Source organism: Trachypithecus francoisi, unplaced genomic scaffold, assembly GCF_009764315.1.
Source record: "Trachypithecus francoisi isolate TF-2019V2 unplaced genomic scaffold, Tfra_2.0 Lachesis_group12, whole genome shotgun sequence".
Taxonomy (NCBI): domain Eukaryota; kingdom Metazoa; phylum Chordata; class Mammalia; order Primates; family Cercopithecidae; genus Trachypithecus; species Trachypithecus francoisi.
The window spans coordinates 14,875,773-14,902,294 of NW_022681457.1; the positions used below are offsets into that span (position 1 = coordinate 14,875,773).

General features: G+C 49.4%; 1 protein-coding gene across 1 annotated transcript; it reads left to right on the forward strand.

The window, feature by feature from the left end:
- The first annotated feature begins 998 nt into the window (after window positions 1-998).
- On the forward strand, window positions 999-25,136 carry PLAUR (plasminogen activator, urokinase receptor). The gene is made up of 7 exons (XM_033224870.1): window positions 999-1,272; window positions 3,698-3,808; window positions 7,129-7,272; window positions 17,291-17,452; window positions 18,328-18,465; window positions 21,645-21,791; window positions 24,573-25,136. The coding sequence occupies exons 1-7, from the start codon at window positions 1,218-1,220 to the stop codon at window positions 24,824-24,826; spliced, it is 1,011 nt and encodes a 336-aa protein (XP_033080761.1). The 5' UTR covers window positions 999-1,217; the 3' UTR covers window positions 24,827-25,136.
- Window positions 25,137-26,522: the final 1,386 nt, after the last annotated feature.

Consider the following 26,522-nt stretch of genomic DNA (forward strand, 5'->3'; position numbering starts at 1 on the left):
TTGGAAAGACGAGGTCTCTTTATGTTTCCCAAGCTGGTCTTGAACTCCTGTCCCCAAGTGATCCTCCTGCCTTGGCTTCCCAAAGCATGGGTGTTACAGACATGAACTACCTCATCTGACCTCTTCTAAAGTATTATAAAATAAATACAGACATCAAAATGAAAACAAAAGAAAAACAAAAAAAAACAAAAAGAAAAAACAAAACAAAAATCTCCAAAACAACAACAAAAAAATGCAGACATCAGTAACATTCACCCCTAAATACTCTAGTGAGCATCTGAAAAAAAAAAAAAGAAAAAGAAAAAAGAAAAAAAGAATCCACCTAAGCACAAAGCCATTGTCATAACAGTGTATCTTTTTACATTTTTGGCTGAAGTGTTTTTCTTGTTTGTTTGTTTGTTTTATTGAGACGGAGTCTTCTTCTGTGCCAGGCTGGAGTGCAGTGGCACAATCTCTGCTCACTGCAACCCAACCTCTGCCTCCCGGGTTCAAGTGATTCTCCTGCCTCAGCCTCCTAAGTAACTAGGATTACAGGCACACGCCACCATGCCCAGCTAATTTGTGTATTTTCAGTAGAGACGGGGTTTCACCATTAAGTGTTTTAATGTAGGTGCAATGCCTGGAATAGCTGCTGGCCGAAATGGAGGGCTCAACACATTCTTTTAACATTTACCGAGGACCTACTTTGTGCTGGGCACTGGTCCAGGAGCTGGGGGCACAGCAGGAAGCAAAGCAAGGTTAAATGTATTAAGTGTTTAAGAGATGCATATTTCAGGATGCATCTCTAGATAAGGACATTATCCCTCCTGACAAAACTAACAAAAATCCTGTGAGCTAATAATCAGCCACATTCATATTTACCGTCAAAGCTTTTATCCTCATTTTACAGCAGTGGAGAGCGATTGCCCCGGGTCCCACATTAGGAAGAGAGAGAGAACTGGGATTTGCACCCAGGCAGTCTGGGGACACAGCTGTGACCACAGCTCCATGAGTCAGGGCCGAGCCAGCCCCTTCACCACCAGCTGGCCGCGCCCCGGGAAGGGAAGTTTGGGGCGGAGGAGGTTCCTACGGGAGGAGGGGGAGGCGCCCACGCATCTGGGGCTGACTCGCTCTTTCGCAGAACGTCTGGGAGGAGCCCCTGGGGCCACAAAACTGCCTCCTTCCTGAGGCCAGGAGAGAAGTGCAGGGACCCCGCGCACAGGAGCTGCCCTCGCGACATGGGTCACCCGCTGCTCCTGCCACTGCTGCTGCTGCTCCATACCTGCGTCCCAGGTAGGGGCTGGCTCCCGAACGCCTTCGCCTGGAACAGGGTCTGATTGAGGGGAGTGGGGGTTGTCAGAGGATGAGTTGAGGAATGGGGTTCAGTCCCCAGCACCCTCCCTAATCAAATTATAGTAATTTTCGTGCTTTGTGCAACGCCACGCGGCGCAGTACCTGGCTCTCGGTAGCTAAGGAAATATTGGTGGAGCAAAGGCATTTAGCTTTACAGAATTTAGTGAGTGCTTTTTTTTTTTTTTTTTTTTTTTTACGGAGTCTCACTCTGTCACCCAGGCTGTAGTGCAGTGGCGCGATCTCGGCTCACTGCAACCTCTGCTGCCCGGGTTCAAGCGATTCGCCTGCCTCAGCCTCCTGGGTAGCTGGGATTACAGGCGCCTGCCATCGCGCCCGGCTAATTTTTGTATTTTTAGTAGAGACCGGGTGTCACCGTGTTAGGCAGGATGGTCTCAATCTCCTGACCTCGTGATTCCCCTGCCTCGGCCTCCCAAAGTGCTGGGATTACAGGCGTCAGCCACCGCGCCCAGCCCAAGTGCTTTTTTTTTTTTTAATGGAGCTCTTCGAAGCCTCTTCCTTGTAATTTCAAGGAACTATGAAATGGGACTATTATTAATTTCGTTTGACGATGGGGCTATTATTAATTTCGTTTCGCAGAGGAAACTGGGGCACAGAGAGGTTAGATAACTGGCCTAAAATCACACAGCCAGTGCTCGAATAAGCAGGATCTGTCCCCGTAGCGCCCCCCAGCGCTCTCCATGCTGCCAGGTCTCCCCCTCCGAGAAACGGGGGGACAGGACTCCCTTTTACAAAAGGGCCAAAGGGAGGCTGACTGAGCGGTGCAGAGCCAGTGCTGGAGACCCGGGACTGTCCCTCAGGACCTTTCCCTCTCACTGAGGCGACTCTACTTCCCCGGAAAATGTGGGGGGCACTGGGTAGAGAAAGGAGAGGAATTTGAGAAGGAACTGAGTCAGGGCTGGTGGCCACGGGGTGTTGCGGCCGCGATGAATAACCCGGAAAGCGCTTGAGACCGCGGGAGGCCTGGAATGAGTAACAACTCCGGGATACTCCGAACGCGCAGCTGGAAAGGGATGTCCGGGAAGGCCCGGAGGTCCGGGACCCGGCCTAGGGACTGGGCTACAATCTCGGGGCGGAGCCTGGGGCGGGGAGAGAGTGTCGGGGAGGAGCCAGAGGGCGGGGCTGGAACCTCAAGGAAGAGCTCGGGGACAGGTCATAGCCCCGAGGATGAGCTAGGGGCGGGGCTACAACCTCGAGGCGGACCCAGAGGGCGGGGTTATAACCTCGAGGAGTAACTAGAGGGCGGAGTTATAACCTCGGGGAGGAGCTGGAAGGCGGGACTAGAATCTTAAAGGGATAGGATTATAACATCGGGGAGGAGCTAGAGGGCGGGGCTGGAACATCAAGGAGGAGCTACGGGCGGGGTTATAAGCTTGAGGAGGAGCTACGGGGCTGGGTGAGGACCTCAAGGGGCCATGGGGCGGGGTTACGACCTCGGGGGAGGAGTACAGGGTGGGGCTGAAACCTCAAGGCGGGACTGGGGCGGAGTTATGACCTCAGGGAAGAACTAGGGGCTGGGAGAGCCTCGGGGAAAGCTAAAGGGCGAAATTAGAACCTCAAGGAGGAGCTAGAGGGCAGGACAAGAGCCTCGAGGAGGAGCTAGGGACGGGGTTATGGCATCGGGGAGGAGCCAGGGGGCGAGAAGATTAGGTCAGGAAGAGCTAGAGGGTGGGGCTAGAACCTCGAGGAGGAGTCTGGGGCGGGGCCAAAACCTAGTTGGAGAGCTGGAGGGCGGAGACAGAACTTCGCGGGAAACTAGACTATCTGACGATAGAAACTCGGGAGGGCTGATGGCCGGGGCTACAATTTGGGAATAAACTAGTAGGCGGGCAGAGGCGCTGGAGCCGGGTAGAACCAGGGGGAGTGAGTGGAGGGATAATTCCATTAGGGCACTAGGAGTGGCGGTATAACAAAGATAGACAGGGGTGGGGCGAGGCTAGAACTCCCCTAGTGGAACTGGAGAGGCGTGATCGACCGAGGGCCGGCGCGGTGAGAAGGGCCTAATGGGAGCAGGAATAGAACGTACTGATAGACAGAGAGGGTGGGGATAGGACTGTCAGGATATACGCCTCACGAGGACAGAATGAAAGGAAAAACGGGCCAGGACAGGACTTTGGGAAAGGACTTGTGGGCAGGGATAGAACGTTCAGTTAGGGGGATGGAGGTAGAACGTGTACAAAGGACAGACTGGAAGTACCGCCGGCCTGAACCCGGCAGAACATGGAACACGAATCAGAATGGACGGGGCCTAGAGACTTGGTGTTGGTATTGGGACATGCAGGGGCGAGCCGGGGGTCTTGGAGCTAAGTGCAGCTAACCTCTCCTCTCCTCTCCCTCCTTCCCCCAGCCTCTTGGGGCCTGCGGTGCATGCAGTGTAAGAGCAACGGGGATTGCCGGGTGGAACAGTGCGCCCTAGGACAGGACCTCTGCAGGACCACGATCGTGCGCATGTGGGAAGGTGAGCTTCCCTCCCCACACACACACCCCTCCAGCGCCGCATGGAACGCGAGTGATTGAGAAAACTTCCTCACCCGTAACTAGGAAATGCAAACTAAAAACAAACAAACAAACAAACAAACAAGGAGAGCCCATTTCACACCCACCAGAATGGCAAGCCTTTAAAAATCTGACAATACCCGGGTTAGTAAGGATGTGGAGTTGCAGACCGTGTCTGTGGTGGGGGAGTAAATTGGCACATCAACCACCTAGAGCGATTTGGCAACATCTAGTCCAGATGAAGATTAGCATATGCTACAGCTCAACTCCTCGGCATGCAGAAATGCCAAAGAACCTTGGCCACATACACCCAGGGACACATGTATAAGAATGTTCTTAGCAGCAATGTTTGTGACATGGAAAATTGGAAACAGGCCGGGCACTGGCTCACACCTGTATTCCCACCATTTTGGGAGGCAGAGGCAGATGAATTGCTTGAGGTCAGGAGTTCACGACCAGCCTGGCCAACATGGTGAAACACCCGTCTCTACAGAAAAAAAAAAAGGGCCGGGCGCGGTGGCTCAAGCCTGTAATCCCAGCACTTTGGGAGGCCGAGACGGGCGGATCGCGAGGTCAGGAGATCGAGACCATCCTGGCTAACACGGTGAAACTCCGTCTCTACTAAAAAAAATACAAAAAAAAACTAGCCAGGCAAGGTGGCGGGCGCCTGTAGTCCCAGCTACTCGGGAGGCTGAGGCAGGAGAATGGCATAAACCCGGGAGGCGGAGCTTGCAGTGAGCTGAGATCTGGCCACTGCACTCCAGCCTGGGTGACAGAGCAAGACTCCGTCTCAAAAAAAAAAAAAAGAAAAGAAAAAAAAAGGAAAAATTAGCCAGGTGTGGTGGCACGCACTTGTAATCTCAGCTACTCGGGAGGCTGAGACAGGAGAATTGCTTGAACCTGGGAGGTGGAGGTCGCAGTGAGCTGAGATCATGCTACTGCACTCCGGCCTGGGCAACAGAGTGAGACCCTGTCAAAAAAATGAACAAAAGAGAGAAAGGTGGGCCGGGCGTGGTGGCTCATGCCTGTACCCAGCACTTTGGGAGGCTGAGGCAGGTGGATTACCTGAGGTCAGGAGTTCAGGACCAGCCTGGCCAACATGGTGAAACCCTGTCTCTACTAAAAATACAAAAATTAGCCAGGTGTGGTGTTGGGCGCCGGTTATCCCAGCTACTCGAGAGGCTGAGGCAGGAGAATTGCTAGAACCTGGGAGGCGGATGTTACAGTGAGCTGAGATCATGCCATTGCACTCCAGCCTGGGTGACAAGAGTGAAACTCCATCTCAAGAGAAAAAGAAAGAAAGAAAGAGAGAGAGAGAGAGAGAGAGAGAGAGAAGAGAGAGAGAGAGAGAGAGAGAGAAAGAGGAAGGGAAGGGAAGAAAGGAAAGAAAGAAAGAGAAAGGAAGGGAGGAAGGGAGGGAGAGAGGAGGGAGGAAGGAAGGAAGGGGAGAAAGAAAGAAAAGAAGAAAATGGAAATGACTTTAAGTCAGTCAGCAAGTTAGCAGCAGAAGACAAACACTGGGGTAATAATTACATAATGGGGCCAGGCGCGGTGGCTCACGCCTGTAATCCCAGCACTTTGGGAGGCCGAGGCGAGTGGATCATGAGGTCAGGAGATCGAGACCGTCCTGGTTAACACGGTGAAACCCCGTCTCTACTAAAAATACAAAAACAAAATTAGCCGGGCGTGGTGGCGGGCACCTGTAGTCCCAGCTACTCCGGAGGCTGAGGCAGGAGAGTGGTGTGAACCCGGGAGGCAGAGCTTGCAGTGAGCCAAGACAGTGCCACTGCACTCCAGCCTGGGTGACAGAGCCAGACTCCGTCTCAAAAAAAAAAAAAAAAAAAAAAAAATTACATAATGGAGCACTCTACTGCAGTTTAAAGAAGGAAATAGAGCTGCAGATACCAATGTGGACACATCTTAGAAACCTAAGATTGAGAGGTAAAAAAATGTTGCACAATGTGATACGTTTTTATATAAGCTTTAAGAACACATGAAACAATAGTATATGAAACCAAGCATGGTGGCTCACATTTGTACCCCTAGCTACTCAGAAGGCTAAGGCAGAAGCATTCCTTGAACCCAGAAATTCGAGGTTGCAGTGAACTATGATTTCCCCAGCTGTGACAACAGAGACCTGTTTCTAAAAAATAAATACATAAATACAAAAATAAATAAAATAAAGTTCTATTAGAGGCATCTCACTACAGAGATCACTAAGCTGAGGGTGTGGGGGAGGGACAGATGGATCCAGATAAGTCCCAGTGGTAGTGCTGTCACTACAAGAGCAGGAGTGGGGCACAGTGGCTCACACCTGTAATTCCAGCACTTTGGGAGGCCAAGGTGGGAGGATCACTTGAGGCCAGGAGTTCGAGATCAGCCTGGGCAACATAGTGAGATGCTATCTCTATAAGAAATTTAAAAATTAGCAGAGCGTGGTGATGTAAGCCTGTGGTCCCAGCTACTCGCAAGGCTGAGGAGGCAGGATTGCTTGAGCCTGGGAAGTCAAGGTTGCAGTGAGCTATGATTGCACTCCAGCCTGAGTGACAGAGTGATACCCTGTCTCTTTTTTTTTTCTTTTTTCTTTTTCTTTTTTTTTTTTTTTGAGATGGAGTCTCAATCTGTCACCCAGACTGGAGTGCGGTGGTGCAGTCTCAGCTCACTGCAACCTCTGCCCGCTGTGTTCAAGTGATTCTCCTGTTTCAGCCTCCCGAGTAGCTGGGACTCCAGGCACCCGCCACCACACCTGGTGTTTTTTGCATTTTTGGTAAAGACAGGGTTTCACCGTGTTAGCCAGGATGATCTCGATCTCCTGACCTCGTGATCTGCCCGCCTTGGCCTCCCAGTGCTGGGATTCCAGGCGTGAGCCACCACACTCGGCCGATACCTTGTCTCTTAAAACATTAATTATTAGCCAAGTGTGATGGCATGTGCCTGTAGTCCCAGCTGCTTGGGAGGCTGAGGCAGGAGAATCGCCTGAATCTATGAGGCAGAGGTTGTAGTGAGCTGAGATCTTGCTACTGCACTCCAGCCTGGGTGACAGAGCAAGACCCTGTCTCCTGGGAAAAAAATAATAATTAATTAAAATAGAATAGAGCAGGCTCCTTGTTGGAATGGGGGTAGAGTCAAAGTTAACTCTAGAAAAAGACAGAGTTGGACTCAAACAAGTGAAGAGGCCTAGCAAAAATCAGCCCTGGGAGCGGGTGACCTTGAGACCAGGACTGTCAGAGACTGGTTGGGCTGAGAGGAGCCTCTGTGGTAATGAAGATCCCCTCCTTGCAGAAGGGGAAGAGCTGGAGCTGGTGGAGAAAAGCTGTACCCACTCAGAGAAGACCAACAGGACCATGAGCTATCGGACTGGCTTGAAGATCACCAGCCTTACCGAGGTTGTGTGTGGATTAGACTTGTGCAACCAGGGCAACTCTGGTGAGTACAGCAGCCCTTGCCATCCCCAACCCCAAGCCATCCCCAGCTCAACCTCATCATCATCCCAATCCTACTCTTAACTTTACATCAGCTGAACCCCAACTCCATGCCTTATCCAAGTCCCAACTCCAGCCCAACCCATCTCTAGCTCAGCCCTATCCCCAACCCATTCTTGACCCAATATCCAACCTCAACTCAGCTTCACCTCCAATCCTATCGCCAACTTCATGTTACCCCAACACCGTTCCCAACTCAAACTCAGCCCTGTTCTAAACACAGTTCCAGCCCCATCCCCAAATCAACCCCATCCTCATCTCAGACTATCCAAATCCCCACCCCAATGACACAATTACTTTCATCCTTAACCTAATCCCCATCCTGCATGTTTGTATGTATGGTTGTTAGGTATAACTTGCAACTCTGCCCTTAACAAGCTCACACGCGTGCATGAGACATAGATGAGACGTCTCAGTGATGTTTGTTCATCTGACTGGGCAGGAGATGGTCCTACCCAATCCATTGGGATGGAAGATGGTCCAAGCAATAGATGCTGAGGGGCCAGGAGTCAAGCAAAGACTTGATGTTCTTAAGAGAAGTCAAAAGAGGGGAGGATTAAATGGGCCACAGTAGGCTGGGAGAATCCTCTGCAATAGATGGTCTCTGGCTTGGGCAGTGAAAAAAAAAAAATGTGAAGAAATGTCCCTAACAGGCTGGATGTGGTGGCTCATGCCTGTAATCCAAGCACTTTGGGAGACCAAGGCAGGAGAACTGCTTGAGCCCAGGAGTTTAAGACCATTCTGGGCAACATAGTGAGATCCAGTTTCTGCAAAAAATAAACAAAAAGTAGCCGGACATAGGGGTACACACTTGTAGTCCTAGCTATTCAGGAGGCTAAGGTGGGAGGATTACTTGAGCCTGGCAGATCAAGGCTGTAGTGAGCTGTGATCGTGCCATTGCACTCCAGCCTGGGCAACAGAGTGAGATCCTATCAGAAAGGAAAGAAGAAATAAAGAAAGAGAGAAACAAAGAGAGAAAGACAGAGAGAATGGAAGGAAGGGACACAAAGAAGGAAAGAAAAAAGGAAGGAGAAAGAAAGAAAGAAAAAGAGAAAGAAGAGAGAAAGAAAGAAGAGAAAGAGAAAGAGAAAAAGGAAGGAAGGAAGGAGAAAGAAAGAGAAACAGAGAAAGAGACATAAGCCCTGTCTGAAAGAAAGAAAAGAAAGAAAGAAAGAAAGAAAGAAGGAAAGAGAGAGAAAGAAAGAAATATCCATAAGCCCCTTTGTTGAATTCCATGGCTTCAGGCTCTGATCATTTTAAGAAAAAGACAGAAAAAGTCAAATTCTCCTAAATTCCCACAGGAGAGGAAGGGTGGGGAAGGAATGGGTCCACGGTGCATGGATCCATCCGTGAAAGAGATTCCTCTTTCTGGACCTAGTGAGGAAGGAAATAGGGTAAGGCCAGTCTAGTCACGGTGACGGCAGTGAGCAGAGGGCTGAGTTTGCACTGGGTTTTCTTTGTTCTTCACTCTTCCTGATTCTGCCTGGTTTTCATCCATCCTGTCCTCAAACACTAATCTGTTGGTGGGGCCAAATCAGATGTTTGTTTTGAGGAAGTGACAAGAGAGGATGTGGGCTTCCTGTCTCAGTGAGATGCGCTTAAGGAAAGCACCAATACTTGGGTCTAAGTAGTGCATTCAATCAGAGATGATAGTGAAAATATTTAAAAATATTGATCAGTGCCGCGACAAACTCCTGGAGTCCCCCCCTGGGCCTGGTGTTACCCCTTTCCATGATGGGTCACAGGGACATGAAGGGTCCTGGGGAGAGAGTTGGGAGTGGTCGGGGTCCACCAGGAGCTTGGAGCAGCTGTCAATTCAGTAATCTAATAACTGAGATACCTACGTCCTCCCTATTTCTTTTCTTTTCTTTCTTTTTTTTTTTTTTTTCTTTTTTTGAGATGGAATTTCACTCTTGTTGCCCAGGCTGGAGTGCAATGCCACGATCTTGGCTCACCGCAACCTCCGACTCCCGGGTTCAAGCGATTCTCCTGCCTCATCCTCACAAGTAGCTGGGATTACAGGCATGCGCCACCACGCCCTGCTAATTTTGTACTTTTAGTAGAGACGAGGTTTCTTCTTGTTGGTCAAGCTGATCTTGAACTCCCGACCTCAGGTGATCCGCCCGCCTCAACCTTCCAAAGTGCTGGAATTATAGGCGTGAGCCACTGTGCCCGGCCTCATCCCCATTTATAATGCCATTGTACCCTGCTTGTGGCAACTTGAATAGTTGGTTAAACTTCACTCAGTACTTATATGATGCTGGGGACACAGCAGGGACCAAGACAGCCTTGTGCCCTGCCTTGTGGGGAAAAGAAAGAGAGATCAGCCTGTTACTGTGTCTATTTTCCCCACACTGCCTGACTCCATGGGACTCATAGTCCAGTGTGTGTGTGTGTGTGTGTGTGTGTGTGTGTGTAGGGGTGACAGACCCATCACCAGACAGTGACTGATTATTAGGTTAATGCAAAAGTAATTGCGGCTTTTGCCATTAAAAACAACGGCAGAAACAGCAATTACTTTTGCACCAACCTAATAGATGAGTCTGGGCTAGGAAGGGGGAAACACAGGCAGAGGGTTCAGGGCTGGGATGAGGGAAGAGTAGGGGCTGTGGGATCCCAGAGGAGATACCTGACTCAGGTCAGGGAAGGTTTCCTAGGGGAAGCAATAGCTAAGCTGGATCTTGAAGGATGAGTAGGAATCAGACTATTAAACAGCCAGTGGAGGCCGGGTGCGGTGGCTCATGCCTGTAATCCCAACACTTTGGGAGGCCCAGGTGGGAGGACTGTTTCAGCCCAGGAGTTCCAGACCAGCCTAGGCAACATGACTCTACAAAAAATACAAAAATACAAAAATTAGCCAGACGTGATGGCATATGCCTGTGATCCCAGCTCCTTGGGAGGTTGAGGCAGGAGGATCACTTTAACTCAGTTAGTGGAGGCTGCAGTAAGCTATGATCGCGCCACTGTACCCCAGCCTGGGTGACAGAGCGATATCCTGTTAAAAAAAAAAAAAAAGACAGTGGAAAGGGATTTCCAGCAGTCCAGCAGAGGGAGCAACAGATACAAAGGTGGCCAAAAGCAGTGTGGCTGGACGAAAGAAACAGTGGGGCGAGATGAGCTGGAAAGCTTGGCAGGAGCATGTTACACAGGGGCTTCTAGACGTCGTCCTGGGAGCACTGGGGCATCACAGAAGGTTTTAAACAGCGAATGTCATGATCACATTTATTTATTGTAATTTTTTTTGAGACAGAGTTTCTCTGTTTTTGCCCAGGCTAGAGGGCAATGGTATGATCTCGGCTCACTGCAACCTCTGCCTCCCAGGTTCAGGCGATTCTCCTGCCTCAGCCTAACAAGTAGTTGGGACTACAGGCACCCACCACCATGCCCGACTAATTTTTTTTGTATTTTTAGTAGAGATGGGGTTTCACCATGTTGGCCAGGCTGGTCTTGAACTCTTGACCTCGTGATCTGCCCGCCTCAGCCTTCCAAAGTGCTGGGATTACAGACGTGAGCCACCGCACCTGGCCCTCATTTATATTTTTAACAAATTATTCTGACCTCAGGACAGAAAATAGATTGAAAGGAAGCAAGAGTAGATGAGAGGAAACCAACCTGGGGGTGGGTGAGGTTGTCCAGGTGGAGAAGGGTGTCAGATATGCAGAGGAAGAGAAGTGGATACATTTAAGAGCTGTTCAGGCTGGGCACAGTGGTGCACGCCTGAAATCCCAGCACTTTGGAAGGCCGAGGCAGGAGGATTGCTTGAGCCCAGGAGCTGGAGGCTGCAGTGATCACACCGCTGAACTCCAGCCTGGGCGGCAGAGAAAAATCTTGTCTCAACAAAAGCCAAAAAAGAGCTATTTAGAAGCAGGCCTTAGTGGTAGATTAAATGTGGGAGGGGACCTGCAATTCTGGTCATGATGGAGTCACTTGTATCAGACCAACCCTTCTGCCAGTGACAGCTGCAAATGCTGGACAAATAATAAACAATTATTAGAAGTTACTGGAGAGCAGCAAATGAAAGGAGAAACTTGGCCGGGCGAAGTGGCTCATGCCTGTAATCCCAGCACTTTGGGAGACCAAGGCAGGTGAATTGCTTGAGCTCATGAGTTCAAAACCAGTCTGGGCAACATGGCGAAACCTCGTCTCTACTAAAAATACAAAAGTTAGCCAGGTGTGGTGGCACATGCCTGTAGTCGCAGCTACTTGGGTGGCTGAGGCACAAGAATTGCTTGAACCTGGGAGGTAGAGGTTACTGAGCCAAGATCACATGACTGCACTCCAGCCTGGGCGACAGAGCAAGACTCCGTTTCAAAAAGAAAAAAGAAAGAAAGAAAGGAGAAACTTGAGGCACTACAACCTCTGAAATAAGGGAAGCATAGAATTTGGGTTCCACAGACAACCTGGCTTTTTCCCAGAGTGCACTTGCCAATCTGCTGCTGTGGAAGGGAAATAGAGCCCAGACAGAAAGAGAGTCGCTAGACTGAGAAGACGGAGGTTGGAGTTTGGGGCTGCCAGAATGTCTGGAAGATGAGAGTTAAAATCCTGGAATGGATGGGACCACAGAAAAGGGAGTTCCCAACCTGCAAACAAATCTCCCTCAAGTCATTGGCAAGCTGTACATGCGCAGGGTGAGAGTCCAAGAAACTTGGAAGAGAAAAATAGCAAATGGGAAGCTACAAAAGCGAACAAGGCTTCCAGCAGACATGTGATGCTGGGGACACAGGTTGCCAAGCTGGAGAGGCCTTGGTAAGCATCTCAGGCTTTCCCCCAAGACCACCCTAGGGGTAAGGGCCAAAGTGAAATAGATGAGCCCTAAACAAGCCTAGGTCCAATACTTGACAGGAATGAAAACCTGACTCTCTGTGGAAGAAGAAAACATCGTTTAGGCCCTTGACAGATTTTTATCTATAATGTCTGGCATCTGATCAAAATTTACAAGATAGCGAGGCATGGTGGCATGCGTCTATAATCCCAACTACTTGGAAGGATTACTCGAGCCTGAGAGTTCTGGGCTGTAATGTGCTATATCAATAGGGTGTCTGAACTAAGTTTGGCATCAATATGGTGATCTCCTAGGAGCAGGGGACTACCAGGTTGTCTAAGGAGGGGCTGAAGCAGCCCAGCTGAGAAATGGAGCAGGTCAAAACTCCTGTGCTGATCAGTAGCAGGATTATGCCTATGAATAGCCACTGCACAACAGCCTGGACAACGTAGAAAGACCCCATCTTTAAAAAAAAAAAAAAAACAAGCTGGGCATGGTGGCTCACACCTCTAATCCCAACACTTTGGGAGGCCGAGGTCAGAAGTTCAAGACCAGCCTGGCCAACATGGTGAAACCCCTTCTCTACTAAAGATACAAAAAAAAAAAAAAATTAGCCGAGTATGGTGGCACATGCCTGTAATACCAGCTACTTGGGAGGCTGAGGCAGGAGAATCGCTTGAACCCGGGATAAGGATGTTGCAGTGAGCCAAGATCGCACCATTGCACTCAAGCCTAGGCGAGAGGGCAAGACTCTGTCTCAAAACAAAACAAAACAAAAAATAAACAATAACAACAACAACAACAAAATCTTACAAGGTATCCTGAAGAAAATAAAAAGGAGGCTGGTTGCGGTGGCTCAAGCCTGTAATCCCAGCACTTTGGGAGGCCGAGACGGGAGGATCACGAGGTCAGAAGATCGAGACCATCCTGGCTAACACGGTGAAACCCCGTCTCTACTAAAAAATACAAAAAAAACTAGCCGGGCAAGGTGGCGGGCGCCTGTAGTCCCAGCTACTCGGGAGGCTGAGGCAGGAGAATGGCGTAAACCCGGGAGGCGGAGCTTGCAGCGAGCTGAGATCCGGCCACCGCACTCCAGCCCGGGTGACAGAGCAAGACTCCGTCTCAAAAAAAAAAAAAAAAGAAAAGAAAAGAAAAAGAACCAATTGACCAGAAACCAAGAGAAAAATCCAAACAGAATTGTAGTGATTCAGATATTGGATTATAGGACAGGAAACATGAAAATTGCTACGATCAATATATTCAGGAAAACAGAAGAATGGGTACATTTTAACACCTGGAATCCTTTTTTTTTGAGACGGAGTCTCACTCTGTTGCCAGGCTGGAGTGCAGTGCAACAGCACTTGGCTCACTGCAACTTCCACCTCCCGGGTTCAAGCGATTCTCCTGCCTCAGCCTTCTAAGTAGCTGGGACTACAGGCGCCTGCCACCATGTCTGGCTAATTTTTGTGTTTAGTAGAGACAGGGTTTCACCATGTTGGCCAGGATGGTCTCAATCTCTTGACCTCGTGATCCACCCGCCTTCGCCTCCCAAAGTGCTGGGATTACAGGTATGAACCACCGCACCCGGCCAAGGAATCCATTTTTTAAGAGTCCAACAGAAAATATAGAACAGTGACTCAAATGAAGAACTCTGCAGTTATGCTTGATAGAGGTCAGAAACAGCAGAGCAAAAAGATTAAAGAGCTAGAAGATGGAACAGTAGAAGCATGTGGATTGATTCACAGATGTGGAAGACCAAGGGGTCTGCCAGGTTTCTGCCCTAGGGACTGGATGGGGCCGCCTTGGACGTGTGGACTTCAAGAAAAAGAGCAGTTGTGGGAGAAGATGGGGAGTTTTGTTTGGGACAGGTATTTGAGGTATAGCCGTGGGGCCTTGAAGAGACAGTTGCATATACAGGTCTGGAGCTCAGAGAGAAGCCTGGACTAGAGAGAGATTTGTGAGTGATGAGCAGATAGATGGAAATGAAGTCATTTCAGTATTTACCCCATGAAAGAGTCTATACTGTGAGAAATAAAAAGGGCTTAAATCAGAGCCCTGGCCAGGTGCGATACTCACGTCTGTAATCCCAGCACTTTGGGAGGCCAAAGCAAGAGGATCATTTGAGTCCAGGAGTTCGAGATTAGCCTGGGTAACATCTCAAGACCTTGTCTCTACAAAAAATACAAAAATTAGCCAGGTGTACTGGCACACGCCTATAGTCCCAGCTACTCAGTAGGCTGAGATGGGAGAATCACCTGAGCTCAGGGAGGTTGAGGTGGCAGTGAGTCATGATTGTGCCACTGCACTCCAGCCTTGGGGACACAGCAAGACCCTATCTCAAGAAAAGAAAAGAAAAGAAAAGAGCCCTGAGGATCATTGGCATTTAGAAGAGTGGCATAAAAAGAGTTCACACAGGAGACCCGTGAGTGACCACCCAGAGTGGGCAGAACTAGAAATGGGGAATTCAGGGGGCAGTGGGAGCTCAGAGCAGGTACCTGTTCCAGGCTGATGGGTCAGGGAGGGCTTCCTAGAGGAAGTAAAATTGAAGATGACAGCTGAAGAATGAGTAGGAGTTAGAGAAAGTAGGGCACAAGGAAAAGGCGTTCTAGGTGTGAACAGCTATTTTGGCAATGATGAGAATTTGTGTTTTCATTTTCATGGAAGTTTGTATGAGAAGACATGGGTGGCCTTGTAGTTATTTTCCTTTGAGGGGGATGATTGGGCTTTGGATATAAGTGAGTCACCTAATTGAATCAAGCCTGCCAGTTAAGAGCCTTGGCTGACATGGTCCTCTCACTTTTTTAAGACTTGGCTTGGACTCAGCTTAGATGTGTCTTGGGTCAGGACGGGGAGGGCATGCCAAGCATGGGAAATGGTGTGAGCCAAGGGTTGGGCAGAGGAATGAGTCTGGTGTTTCCAGGGAAAAGTAACGGATCCAGTTGGCCAACACCACAAGGTTCGTGCAAAAGGCAAAGTGATCAGGAATCAGTCAAGTGAGTCTTTGATTCCTGGGACAATTAGGTAGTGTATTATCGATTGCTTATCTATTATCTATTGCTGCATTACAGATTGCAGCAATAAAATAAGCATGCATTATTTCCCAAAGTTTCTGAAGGTCAAAACCCCTGGAGTAGCTTAGCTAGGTGGTTCTGGCTTAGGATCCTTCATGAGCCTGCAGTCAAGATGTCAGCTGGGGTTACAGTCATCTGAAGGCTCCTAAGGTAGCTTCACTCACATGAATGCTCCCCTCCCATGGCTTTGGCACAGGCCTCAGTTCTGCCACTTGAACTTCCCCATGGTGCTACTTGAGTGTCCTCACAAAATGGCTGCTGCTTCCCCTAGAAAAGGTGACCCAAGAGAGACAGCCAGGCAAAAATTGCCATGTGTTCTATGATCTAGCCACAGAAGGCAAACACCATCATTTCCATAATATCCAGTTGACTACATAGGGCATCCTTATTCTTTTTTCTTTTTTCTTTTTTTTTTTAATTTAAAGACAGAGTCCTGCTATGTTGCCCAGACTGATCTCAAACTCCCAGACTCAAGCAATCCTCCCACCTCAGCCTCCCAAAGTGCTGGGATTACAGGCATGAGCTGCTGCTGCACCCAGCCAGCCCTATTCTTTAAGGGCATGAATTCCAGGGAGCAGAGATTATTGGGGGCCATTTTGGAGACAGGCTACCACAGAGAACAATAGAAAGGTTTTAAGTAATTCCTCATTCATTCATTCATTTAACAAATATGTATTGAATATCTTATCTGTCCCTGGCCCTGTGCCAGGTGGTGCTGGGACACAGTAGTGATCAAGACAGCCCCTGGCCCTGCCCTCCTGGGGCTCACAGTCCAGTAGAGGAGACATACCTGTCACCAGACAGTGACCACCCAGAGTGGGATGCGGGAGACCAGGGGTGTGTGGGAGCTGCTCCAGCCTGGTAGATCAGGAAGGGCTTCCCAGAGGAGGTGAAATTGGAGCTGACACCTAAAGAATGAGTAGGAGTTAGGGAAGGCAGAGAGCAAAGGAAAGGTGTTCTAGACAGAGACAATGGCATATGCAAAGGCCTGGATGGCAGGCAACATGTGTAGCCGTGGAAGTCAGTGTGGAGTAGAGTCTGAGGGTGTAGTGGAGGGAGACAAGGCAGGAGAGGTGCTCAGGCCCCAGTATTTGATAGGCTTTGAATCCCATGCTGAGGATCTTGGATTTTATTTTGAGGGTAGTAGGGAGCTATGGAAGAGTCTTGAGGAGAGAAGAGACAGGTCAAATATGAGTATTAGAAATACCCTTCGGCCGGGCGCGGTGGCTCAAGCCTGTAATCCCAGCACTTTGGGAGGCCGAGACGGGTGGATCACAAGGTCAGGAGATTGAGACCATCCTGGTCTACACGGTGAAACCCCGTCTCTACTAAAAAATACAAAAAAAAAAAAAAACTAGCCGGGCGAGATGGCGGGCGCCTATAGTCCCAGCTACTTGGGAAGCTGAGGCAGGAGAATGGCATAAACCCGGGAGGCAGAGCTTGCAGTGAGCCGAGATAGCGCCACTGCACTCCAGCCTGGGCAACAGAGTGAGACTCCGTCTCAAAAAAAAAAAAAAAAAGAAATACCCTTCTAAGGGCCCGGGTGCAGTGGCCCATGCCTATAATCCCAGCACTTTGGAAGGCCGAGGCAGGTAGATCACTTGAGGTCAGGAGTTCGAGACCAGCTCTACTACTGTCTACTAGAAATACAAAAATTAGCCCAGTGTGGTAGTGCACGCTTGTAGTCCCAGTTACTCAGGAGGCTGAGGCAGGAGAATCACTTGAACCCAGGGAGTGGAGGTTGCAGTGAGCCAAGATGGCGCCCCTGTGTTCCAGCCTGGGTGATAGAGTGAGACTCTGTCTCAGGAAAAAAAAAAAAAAAAAACGGGAAAGAAATATACTTCTAGGGCATGTGGAAATGCTGCATTGGGGTGAGTAGGGGGTGACAAGAATGGAAACCCAGAGGCTAGGGAGGTAGCTGGAGTTGAAGGAGGTCTGATCTGGACTGGTCAATGGGGCTGGAAAGGAGGGCGTGGATTCTAGAAAGATTCAGCAGGCAGAATAGACAGGGCTCAGTAACTGGCTGCAGGGTGGGATAAGGAGGAAATGATACCCAGTGAGTCCTTGCAGAGCTGGGGCTCCAGGACTGTCCCCATGGAGTCTCACTCCCCTCCCCCTCTTCCAAACAGGCCGGGCTGTCACCTTTCCCCGAAGCCGTTACCTTGAATGCATTTCCTGTGGCTCATCAGACATGAGCTGTGAGAGGGGCCGGCACCAGAGCCTGCAATGCCGCAGCCCTGAAGAACAGTGCCTGGATGTGGTGACCCACTGGATCCCAGAAGGTGAAGAAGGTGAGCCCCAACCTGCTGGCAACTCCTCCTCCCTGCTCTGCTCCTCCCCAAGACTGCACTTAACAACCCTAGAGTAACAGGGATGTCAGCAAGGGACTAAGTTATCTCATACACAAGAGGTCCAGGGCCACAAGGACAGTTCCAGAGTCACCAAGAACCCAGATGCCTTCTCGTTTCTTTTTTTTTTTTTTTGAGATGGAGTCTCACTCTCTGTCGCCCAGGCTGGAGTGCAATGGGATGATCTCGGCTGGCTGCAACCTCCGCCTCCCAGGTTCAAACAATTCTCCTGTTTCAGCCTCCTCAGTAGCTGGGATTACAGATGTATATCACCACGTCTGGCTAATTTTTGCATTTTTAGTAGAGACAGGATTTCACCATGTTGGTCAGGCTGGTTTCGAACTCCTGACCTTGTGATCCACCCACCTCAGCCTCCCAAAGTGCTGGGATTGCTAGCGTGAGCCACCATACCCAGCCACCTTCTTGTTTCTTACACATCACTTCCATTCTCAAAATTCCTCATAGTCCAAAATGGCTGCTGGAGCTCCGGGTCTCACATCTAAGTTCCAGGAAGGAGGAAGAAGGAAAGAAGGAACAAAAAAGGGGGCACTGCTCCTTTTGTAAGTGTTCTCCTTTCTGGAAGTCCCAGAAAGCACTTCTATTTATATCACATTGGTCCGAACTTCATCACATGACTGTACCTAGAGAGGCTGGAATATGTAGTTTTTGACAAGATCTATGACTGTCCTAGATAAAATGAGGGTCCTATGATGAAAGGTGAAGTAGTGAATGGTTGAATGCCTGCTATTGCGGGCAAATCCCATCTTAGTCCCTCATTCACAATCTGACATCTGACCTCTATCCCCTGGCCCCCACAGGGCATCGTCCAAAGGATGACCGCCACCTCCGCGGCTGTGGCTACCTTCCCGGCTGCCCAGGCTCCAATGGTTTCCACAACAACGACACCTTCCACTTCCTGAAGTGCTGCAACACCACCAAATGCAACGAGGGCCCAAGTAAGGAACGGGAGACACAGGCAAGGCCTGGGCTTGGGCAGGGGCATGCACTCAGGCAGACAGCTGCAAAGTCACTCTCCGGCAATCAGCTCCTCTCTGGGGCCTCTGTTTCCTTTTCTGAAAAATGGTAGTATCAGGCCTTTTTTTTTGAGACGGAATCTCACTCTGTTGCCCAGGCTGGAGTGCAATGGTGTGGTCTCCGCTCACTGCAACCTTCGCTCACGAGTTCACGATTCTCCTGCTTCAGCCTCTTGAGTAGCTAGGATTACAGGTGCCCACCACCACGCTCAGCTAAGTTTTGTACTTTTAGTAGAGATGGGGGTTTCACCATTTTGGCCCGGCTGGTCTCGAACTCCTGACCTCAAGTGATCTGTCTGCCTTGGCCTCACAAAGTGCTGGGATAACAGGCATGAGCAATTGTGCCCGGCCAGACTTTTCTTCAAAAGAAGAATTTTGTAAGAATTCAATGATACTGTCTATCAGCCCTTGCCAAGACCTGAGCTTCCTGTCTTTTTTGTCTCTCTCAAATTTTCCCACTCCTCCCCACCTCCACTGCCACCACCTGGGCTGAGCCACGCTGACTTCTTGCCCAGGTTGTTGCAATGACCTCTTCTCAGGTCTTCCTGCTTCCACTCCTGCCACCATACAGCCAAGGTTCAACCCAGCAGCGAGCGATTTTTTGGGGGGAGGGGTATGGGGGAGACAGGGTCTCGCTCTGTCACCCTGGCTGGAGTGCACTGGCATGATCATGGCTCGCTGCAGCCTCAAACTCCTGGGCTCAGGAGTTCCTCCCACCTAAGCCATTGGAGTAGCTGAGACTACAGGCGCCCGCCACCACGCCCGGCTAATTTTTTTGTATTTTTAGTAGAGACAGGGTTTTACCGTGTTAGCCAGGATGGTCTCGATCTCCTGACCTCATGATCCACCCACCTCGCCTCCAAAAGTGCTGGGATTACAGGCGTGAGCCACCGCGCCCAGCCGCACCCAACTAAATTTTAAAACTTTTGTAGAGACGGGGTCTCAGTATGTTTCCCAGGCTGGTATCAAACTCCCAGGCTCAAGCAATCCTTCTGCCTTGACTTCCCAAAGTGCTGGGATAACAGGCATGAGCCACTGTGTCTGACCTTCATTTAGTTTCTTTTTTTTCTTTTTTTTTTCTTTTGAGATGGAGTCTCGCTCTGTCAGCCAGGCTGGAGTGCAGTGGCGCGATCTTGGCTCACTGCAACCTCTGCCTCCCAGGTTCAAGCGATTCTCCTGCCTCCGCCTCCCCAAGTGCTAGGATTACAGGCATGAGCCACTGTGCCTCATCTTCGTTTAGTTTCTTTTCTTCCTTCCTTCCTTTCTTTTCTTTCTTTCTTTTTCTATCTTTCTCTTTCTTTCTTTCCTTCCTTCCTCCCTCCCTCCTTTCTCTTTCCTCCCTCCCTCCTTCCCTTCTTTCTCCTTCCTTCCTTCCTTCCTTCCTTCCTTCCTTCCTTCCTTCCTTCCTTTCTCTCTCTCTCTCTCTCTCTCTCTCTCTCTCTCTCTCTCTTTCTTTCTTTCTGATGGAGTCTCGCTCTGTCAGCCAGGCTGGAGTGCAGTGGCGCGATCTTGGCTCACTACAACCTCTGCCTCCCAGGTTCAAGCGATTCTCCTGCCTCCGCCTCCCCAAGTGCTAGGATTACAGGCATGAGCCACTGTGCCTCATCTTCGTTTAGTTTCTTTTCTTCCTTCCTTCCTTTCTTTTCTTTCTTTCTTTTTCTATCTTTCTCTTTCTTTCTTTCCTTCCTTCCTCCCTCCCTCCTTTCTCTTTCCTCCTCCCTCCTTCCCTTCTTCTTTCCTCCTTCCTTCCTTCCTTCCTTCCTTCCTTCTTTCTCTCTCTCTCTCCTCTCTCTCTCTCTCTCTCTTTCTTTCTTTCTTTCTGATGGAGTCTCGCTCTGTCAGCCAGGCTGGAGTGCAGTGGCGCGATCTTGGCTCACTACAACCTCTGCCTCCCAGGTTCAAGCGATTCTCCTGCCTCCGCCTCCCCAAGTGCTGGGATTACAGGCATGAGCCGCTGTGCTGATGTTCATTTGGCTTCTATAACCACCAAAACCCATCTGGCCTCATAGCCCTTGCATATGCAGTATCCTCCGTTGGAACATGCCTTCCCCAACAGTTCACCCTGCTGGCAAATTCTCATCCATTAGGCCTAAGCTTTAATGTATCATCTTCAGGGATGCTTTCACTCTCCCTCCCCTCCAGTGTAATCTAGATCCCTGTGTCTATTACCCAGCAACTGTCAACAGATGGAAATGTTCCATATCTGTCCAGTCCGATATTACAGCCACCACTGTATGTGGTCAGTGAGCACTTGAAATGCGAACTGAATTTTAAGATTTAATATTAATTTATTTAAATGTAAACAACCACATGTGGCCAGTGGCTACCAGATTGGGAAGTGTAGCTCTAAATTGTAAATTCTGGCTGGGCACAGTGGCTCACACCTGTAATCTCAGCACTTTTGGAGGCGGAGGTGGGAAGATCACCTGAGGCCAGGAGTTTGAGACAAGCCTGGGCAACATAGCAAGACCCTGTCTCAAATAATTTTTTTAGTAATAATAATAGTAATAACTTGTAAGTTCTGACCAGGTACAGTGGCTCACACCTGTAATCCCAGAACACTGGGAGGCTGAGGCAGGCAGATTGCTTGATCCCAGGAGTTTGAGACCAGCCTGAGCTACGTGTCAAAACCCCATCTTTGCAAAAAATAGAAAAATCGGCCGGCATGGTGGTGCATGCCTGTAGTCCCAGCTACTCAGAAGGCTGATGTGGAAGAATCTCTTGAGCTGGGATGGTCGAGGCTGCAGTGAGCTACAACTGCACCACTGCACGCCAGCCTGGGCAACAAAGTGAGACTCTGTATCAAAACTAAATAAATAAATTGTAACTTCTGTGAGGGCAAGGACGGTTTCATCTTACATAGTTGCTTACCCAGCACCCAGCACAGTGCCTGGCCAGAAATGGGAGTGGGGGAGTTGAAAATTGCGGTTTCTCTTAAGCACTCAAAAACCATCCCGCTCCAAATGCCATTCAGACGCCTGACCACAAGGTGGCTCCATGACATCTCTGGCTCGGAGTGGAAGTCCTGGGGAGGTCATTCAAGGAAGTGGGGATCCAAGCACTAATTTTCTTGGTCTCTGTGTCTCTGGTCTTCTCCTAAGTCCTGGAGCTTGAAAATCTGCCACAGAATGGCCACCAGTGTTACAGCTGCAAGGGTAACAGCACCCATGGATGCTCCTCTGAAGAGACTTTCCTCATTGACTGCCGAGGCCCCATGAATCAATGTCTGGTAGCCACCGGCACTTACGGTGAGGCCTTCTCCCAGGCTGGGAGGGAACACATTGTGGGTAATGAGTTCTGCAAGAGACTGACTTCCAGTTAAGCTGGACTTAACTGTGGTGGGTCTCCCTGTGGAAAAGGTGGGATTTCCTTCAGGTGGGTGAATATTGTTGTAAGGAATTAGGACTTGTCCATCAGGATGCGGACATTTTTGCCGTAGAAAAGTGGAATTCTGGCTGGATGCGGTGACTGAAGCCTGTACTCTCAGCACTTTGGGAGGCTGAGGCCAGAGGATCTCTTGAGGCCAGGAATTTGAGACCAGCCTGGGCAACATAGCAAGACCCCCATCTCTACAAAAAGAAAAAGGGAAAGAAAAATTGAATTCTTTGGTGGCAAGATTTCTCGTGGGTTGTGGGGATCTGCTGAAGACAACTTAGGCTTTCATCTTGTGGTGTCCTGGAAAAATCTTTGTATTCTAGTCGTTCTCAAACTTTTTGGTCTCAACTTCTTTATGCTCTTAAAAATTATTGTTAGCCAGGTGTGGTGGCTCACGCCTGTAATCCTAGCACTTCAGGAGGGCGAGGTGGAGGACCACTTGAGGTTGGAAGTATGAGAGCAGCCTGGCCAACATGGGGAAACCCTGTCTCTACAAAAAAATAGCAAAATTTTCTGCATATGGTGGCGGCCCACACCTGTAACCCCAGCTACCCAGGAAGCTGAGGCATGAGAATCACTTGAACCCAGGAGGAGGAGGTTGCAGTGAGTGGGGATCAACCCGCTGCACTCCAGCCTGGATGACACAGTGAGACTTTGTCTCAAAAAAAACTGTTGTTTATTGTTTATGTCAGTGATTTCTATAGATAAATGCCATAGTTTTATTAAAAATAAAACTCAGAACCAGGCGCAGTGGCTCATGCCTATAATCCTAGCACTTTGGGAGGCCGAGGCAGGTGGATCCCCTGAGGTCAGGAGTTCAAGACCAGCCTGACCAACATGGAGAAACCCCGTCTCTACTAAAAATATGAAATTAGCCGAGCGTGGTGGCGTCTGCCTGTAATCCCAGCTACTCGGGAGGCGGAGGCAGGAGAATCACTTGAACCCGGGAGGCAGAGGTTGCGGTGAGCCAATATCGTGCCATCGCACTCCAGCCTGGGCAACAAGAGCGAAACTCCGTCTCAAAAAAATAAATAAATAAAATAAAAATAAAACTGAGAATTTTTTTTTTTTTTTTGAAATGGAGTCTTGCTCTGTCGCCAGGCTGGAGTTCAGTGGTGCGATCTCAGCTCACTGCAACCTCTGCCTCCTGGATTCAAGCGATTCTCCTGCCTCAGCCTCCTAAGTAGCTGGGATTACAGGCAAGCACCATCACGCCCAGCTAATTTTTGTAATTTTAGTAAAGACGGGGTTTCACCATGTTGGCCAGGATGGTCTCGATTTCCTGACCTCGTGATATGCCCACCTCAGCCTCTCAAAGTTCTGGGATTACAGGTGTGAACCACTGTGCCCAGCCAAAACTGAGAAGTCTTTAAAGGTTTATTTACGAATTCATCTTATAACAATAAAAACTCATTACACATTAACATAAATAACATTTTAATGAAAAATGACTATAGTTTCCAAAGAAAAAATGTAATGACAGCCAGACATGGGGGCTCATGCCTGTAATCCAGCACTTTGGGAGGCCCAGGTGGGCAGATCATGAGGTCAGGAGTTCGAGACCATCCTGGCCATGTGGTGAAACCTTGTCTCTACCAAAAATACAAAAATTAGCCGGGCGTGCTGGCGCGCCTGTAGTCCCAGCTACTAGGGAGACTAAGGCAGAATTGCTTGAACCCGGGAGGCGGAGGTTGCAGTGAGCCAAGATCGTGCCACTGCACTCCAGCCTGGGCAACAGAGTGAGACTCCATCTTAAAAAAAAAAAAAAGAGAGAGAAAACTGGCATGATTTTGCTGTATTGCACATCTCTTTAATGTCCAGCTTAACAGAAGACAGCTGGGTCCTCATGGAAGCTTCTGCTTTCAGTCTGTTGCAATATCACATGTCCTGGAGTTTTTGGAAAAGTCCATTGTACACATGAGAGTGAAAAAGCCATGTTTTAGTACTATCATGAGAATCATTTTGATTTCACAGATCTCCTGAAAGGGTCTCAGGGGTCCCTGAGCCACACTTGAAGAACTGCTGCTCGCTTCCTTTCCTCCCCTTCCCTTCCCTTCCTTCCTTCCTTCCTTCCTTCCTTCCTTCTTCCTTCCTTCCTCCTCTTTCTCTCTCTCTTCCTTTCCTTCCTTCCTTCCTTTCTCTCTTTCCCTCCTTCTCTCTCTCCCTCCCCCCTCCCCTCCCTCGCCCTCCCCTCCCCTCCCCCTCCCCTCCCCTTCCCTTCCTTCCCTCCCTTCCTTTCTTCCTCTTTTTTTGCTTGTTCTTTGAGACAGGGTCTCACTCTGTTGCCGAGGCTGAAGTGCAGTGGCGTGATCATAACTCACCGCAGCCTCCATCCCCTGGGCTCAAGTGATCCTCTCATCTCAGCCTCCCAAGTAGCTGGGACTACAGCTTTTTTATTTTATGTTTGTAGAGACAGAGTTTTGGTATGTTGTCCAGGCTGGTCTGGAACTCCTGGGCTCAAGCTATCCTCTTTCCTTGGCTTCCCAAGGTGTTGAGATTACAGGCATGAGCCACCGCACCTGGCCCTGAGAACTGCTGCTTTCTCTAGGTGGTAGTGAAGGTGGTGCCCACTGCAAGGTGGCAGGTCACCTATTGGAGAATTCCAGTCCTGGGCCCAGGAGCTGGAAGTCTCACTCCGTCTTCTCTTTCTTCAGAACCAAGAAACCAAAGCTATATGGTAAGAGGCTGTGTAACTGCCTCAATGTGCCAACGTGCCCACCTGGGTGATGCCTTCAGCATGAACCACATCAATGTCTCCTGCTGTACTGAAAGTGGCTGTAACCACCCAGACCTGGATGTCCAGTACCGCAAGGGGGCCGCTCCCCAGCCTGGCCCTGGCCATCTCAGCCTCACCATCACCCTGCTGATGACTGCCAGACTGTGGGGAGGCACTCTCCTCTGGACCTAAACCTGAAACCCCCCTCTCTGCCCTGGCTGGATCCAGGGGACCCCTTGCCCTTCCCTTGGCTCCAGCCCTACAGACTTGCTGTGTGACCTCAGGCCAGTGTGCTGACCTCTCTGAGCCTCAGTTTTCCCAGCTGTGAAAACACCTATCACAAAGTTGTGTGAAGCAGAAGAGAAAAGCTGGAGGAAGGCCGTGGGCCAATGGGAGAGCTCTTGTTATTATTAATATTGTTGCCGCTGTTGTGTTGTCGTTATTAATTAATATTCATATTATTTATTTTATACTTAAATAAAGATTTTGTACCAGTGAACAAGGCCAGGTCTGCCCTTCTTTGTAGTGTCTATCTTTGGGAGGAAAAATGGTGGGGGCACCTTTCCACAGGCTCCTGGAATCAGGGGTCATGTTTGAGGCCCCTGCCTACCTTGGAAGTCCTTGTGGGGGCTGCCTCCACATCTATTTCTGGACTCCAAATGCTGACAGAGCATGAGCATCGCCATCTTGAACAAACACCACCATTCTTAGATCCCCTTGATTAAAAATCGGCTAAATCCAGCCCCAAAACATCAGCCTAATGGCTAATGTCAGCATAACCAGAAATATTCCAATTCTAAGATAAACCCCTTTCTGACCAAAAACATGCCAACCCCCAGATAGCCTCCCCTCCAACCAGAGACTTTCTAACCCCGCGATAAACTTTTCCTCACATAAAAACATTCCGGACCTACGATAAGCACCCCCTTCCAAAACCCTTAAATATCCTTAGTCTGAAAAAAAAAAAAAGGGGGGGCGGGGGGGGCTCTCTAACCTAGCTCAGCCAAAAGCTCCTCTGAGGTTTGTTTTCTCTAAAATAAACCTGTCCTTCACTGTCAAGCCACATTTCATGTTTCTTTCCTGTTTTGTTTTCTTTTTCTTCTTTTTGAGATGAAGTTTCACTCTTGTTGCCCAGGCTAAAGTGCAATGACACAATCTCGGCTCACCACAACCTCTGCTTCCTAGTTCAAGCGATTCTCCTGCCTCAGCCTCCCAAGTAGGTGGGATTACAGGCATGCACCACCATACCTGGCTAATTTTGTATTTTTAGTAGAGACGGGGTTTCTCCATGTTGGTCAGGCTGGTCTCAAACTCCCGACCTCAGGTGATCTGCCCACCTCGGCCTCCCAAAGTGCTAGGATTACAGGCATGAGCCACGGCGCCTGACCTCCTCTTTCTTTAATTCTTACAAATGCAACCTTCCAGCTCACACACTGAACACTAACCTTCTAGTCTTCTCCTAAACTTCAAAGATTGCAACTATTTTGTTGTTCTAAGTAGACATCCCCACATTTCCCAGTGTACTTTGGGACAGGAGACAGATAGAAGATAATCTGATGGCCAGAACTCCCTGCATGCACTGCAGTGAGGAGTAAAGACAGGAGTGCACTTCCCCTGATGTGCTGGGGACAGGGGATAAAGGTTGGGCTTTATTTCCCAGGATGCCTCAGGACTGTCAGAAAAAGAGACAGAACTACCATTTCAATGGTACTCTAGGAGCACAACATTGAAAAATTCATGTTTCTTCCCATCATTTGCTAAGGCAACCCATGGAGACAAAAATTACATTCCCCATTGAGCCTTGTGGCTAATGAAGAAAAAAAAATAAGACATCTTCAGCTGGCTGTGGTGGCTCACACCTGTAATCCCAGCACTTTGAGAGGCCAAG

What these genes read in the sequence shown, in the direction of transcription:
- PLAUR (XM_033224870.1), top strand. Translation starts at nt 1,218, where the DNA reads ATGGGTCACCCGCTGCTCCTGCCACTGCTGCTGCTGCTCCATACCTGC. An exon ending in GCTCCATACCTGCGTCCCAG is followed by an intron (nt 1,273 to 3,697) that starts GTAGGGGCTGGC and finishes TCCTTCCCCCAG; the next exon opens with CCTCTTGGGGCCTGCGGTGC. An exon ending in CAAATGCAACGAGGGCCCAA is followed by an intron (nt 18,466 to 21,644) that starts GTAAGGAACGGG and finishes TCTTCTCCTAAG; the next exon opens with TCCTGGAGCTTGAAAATCTG.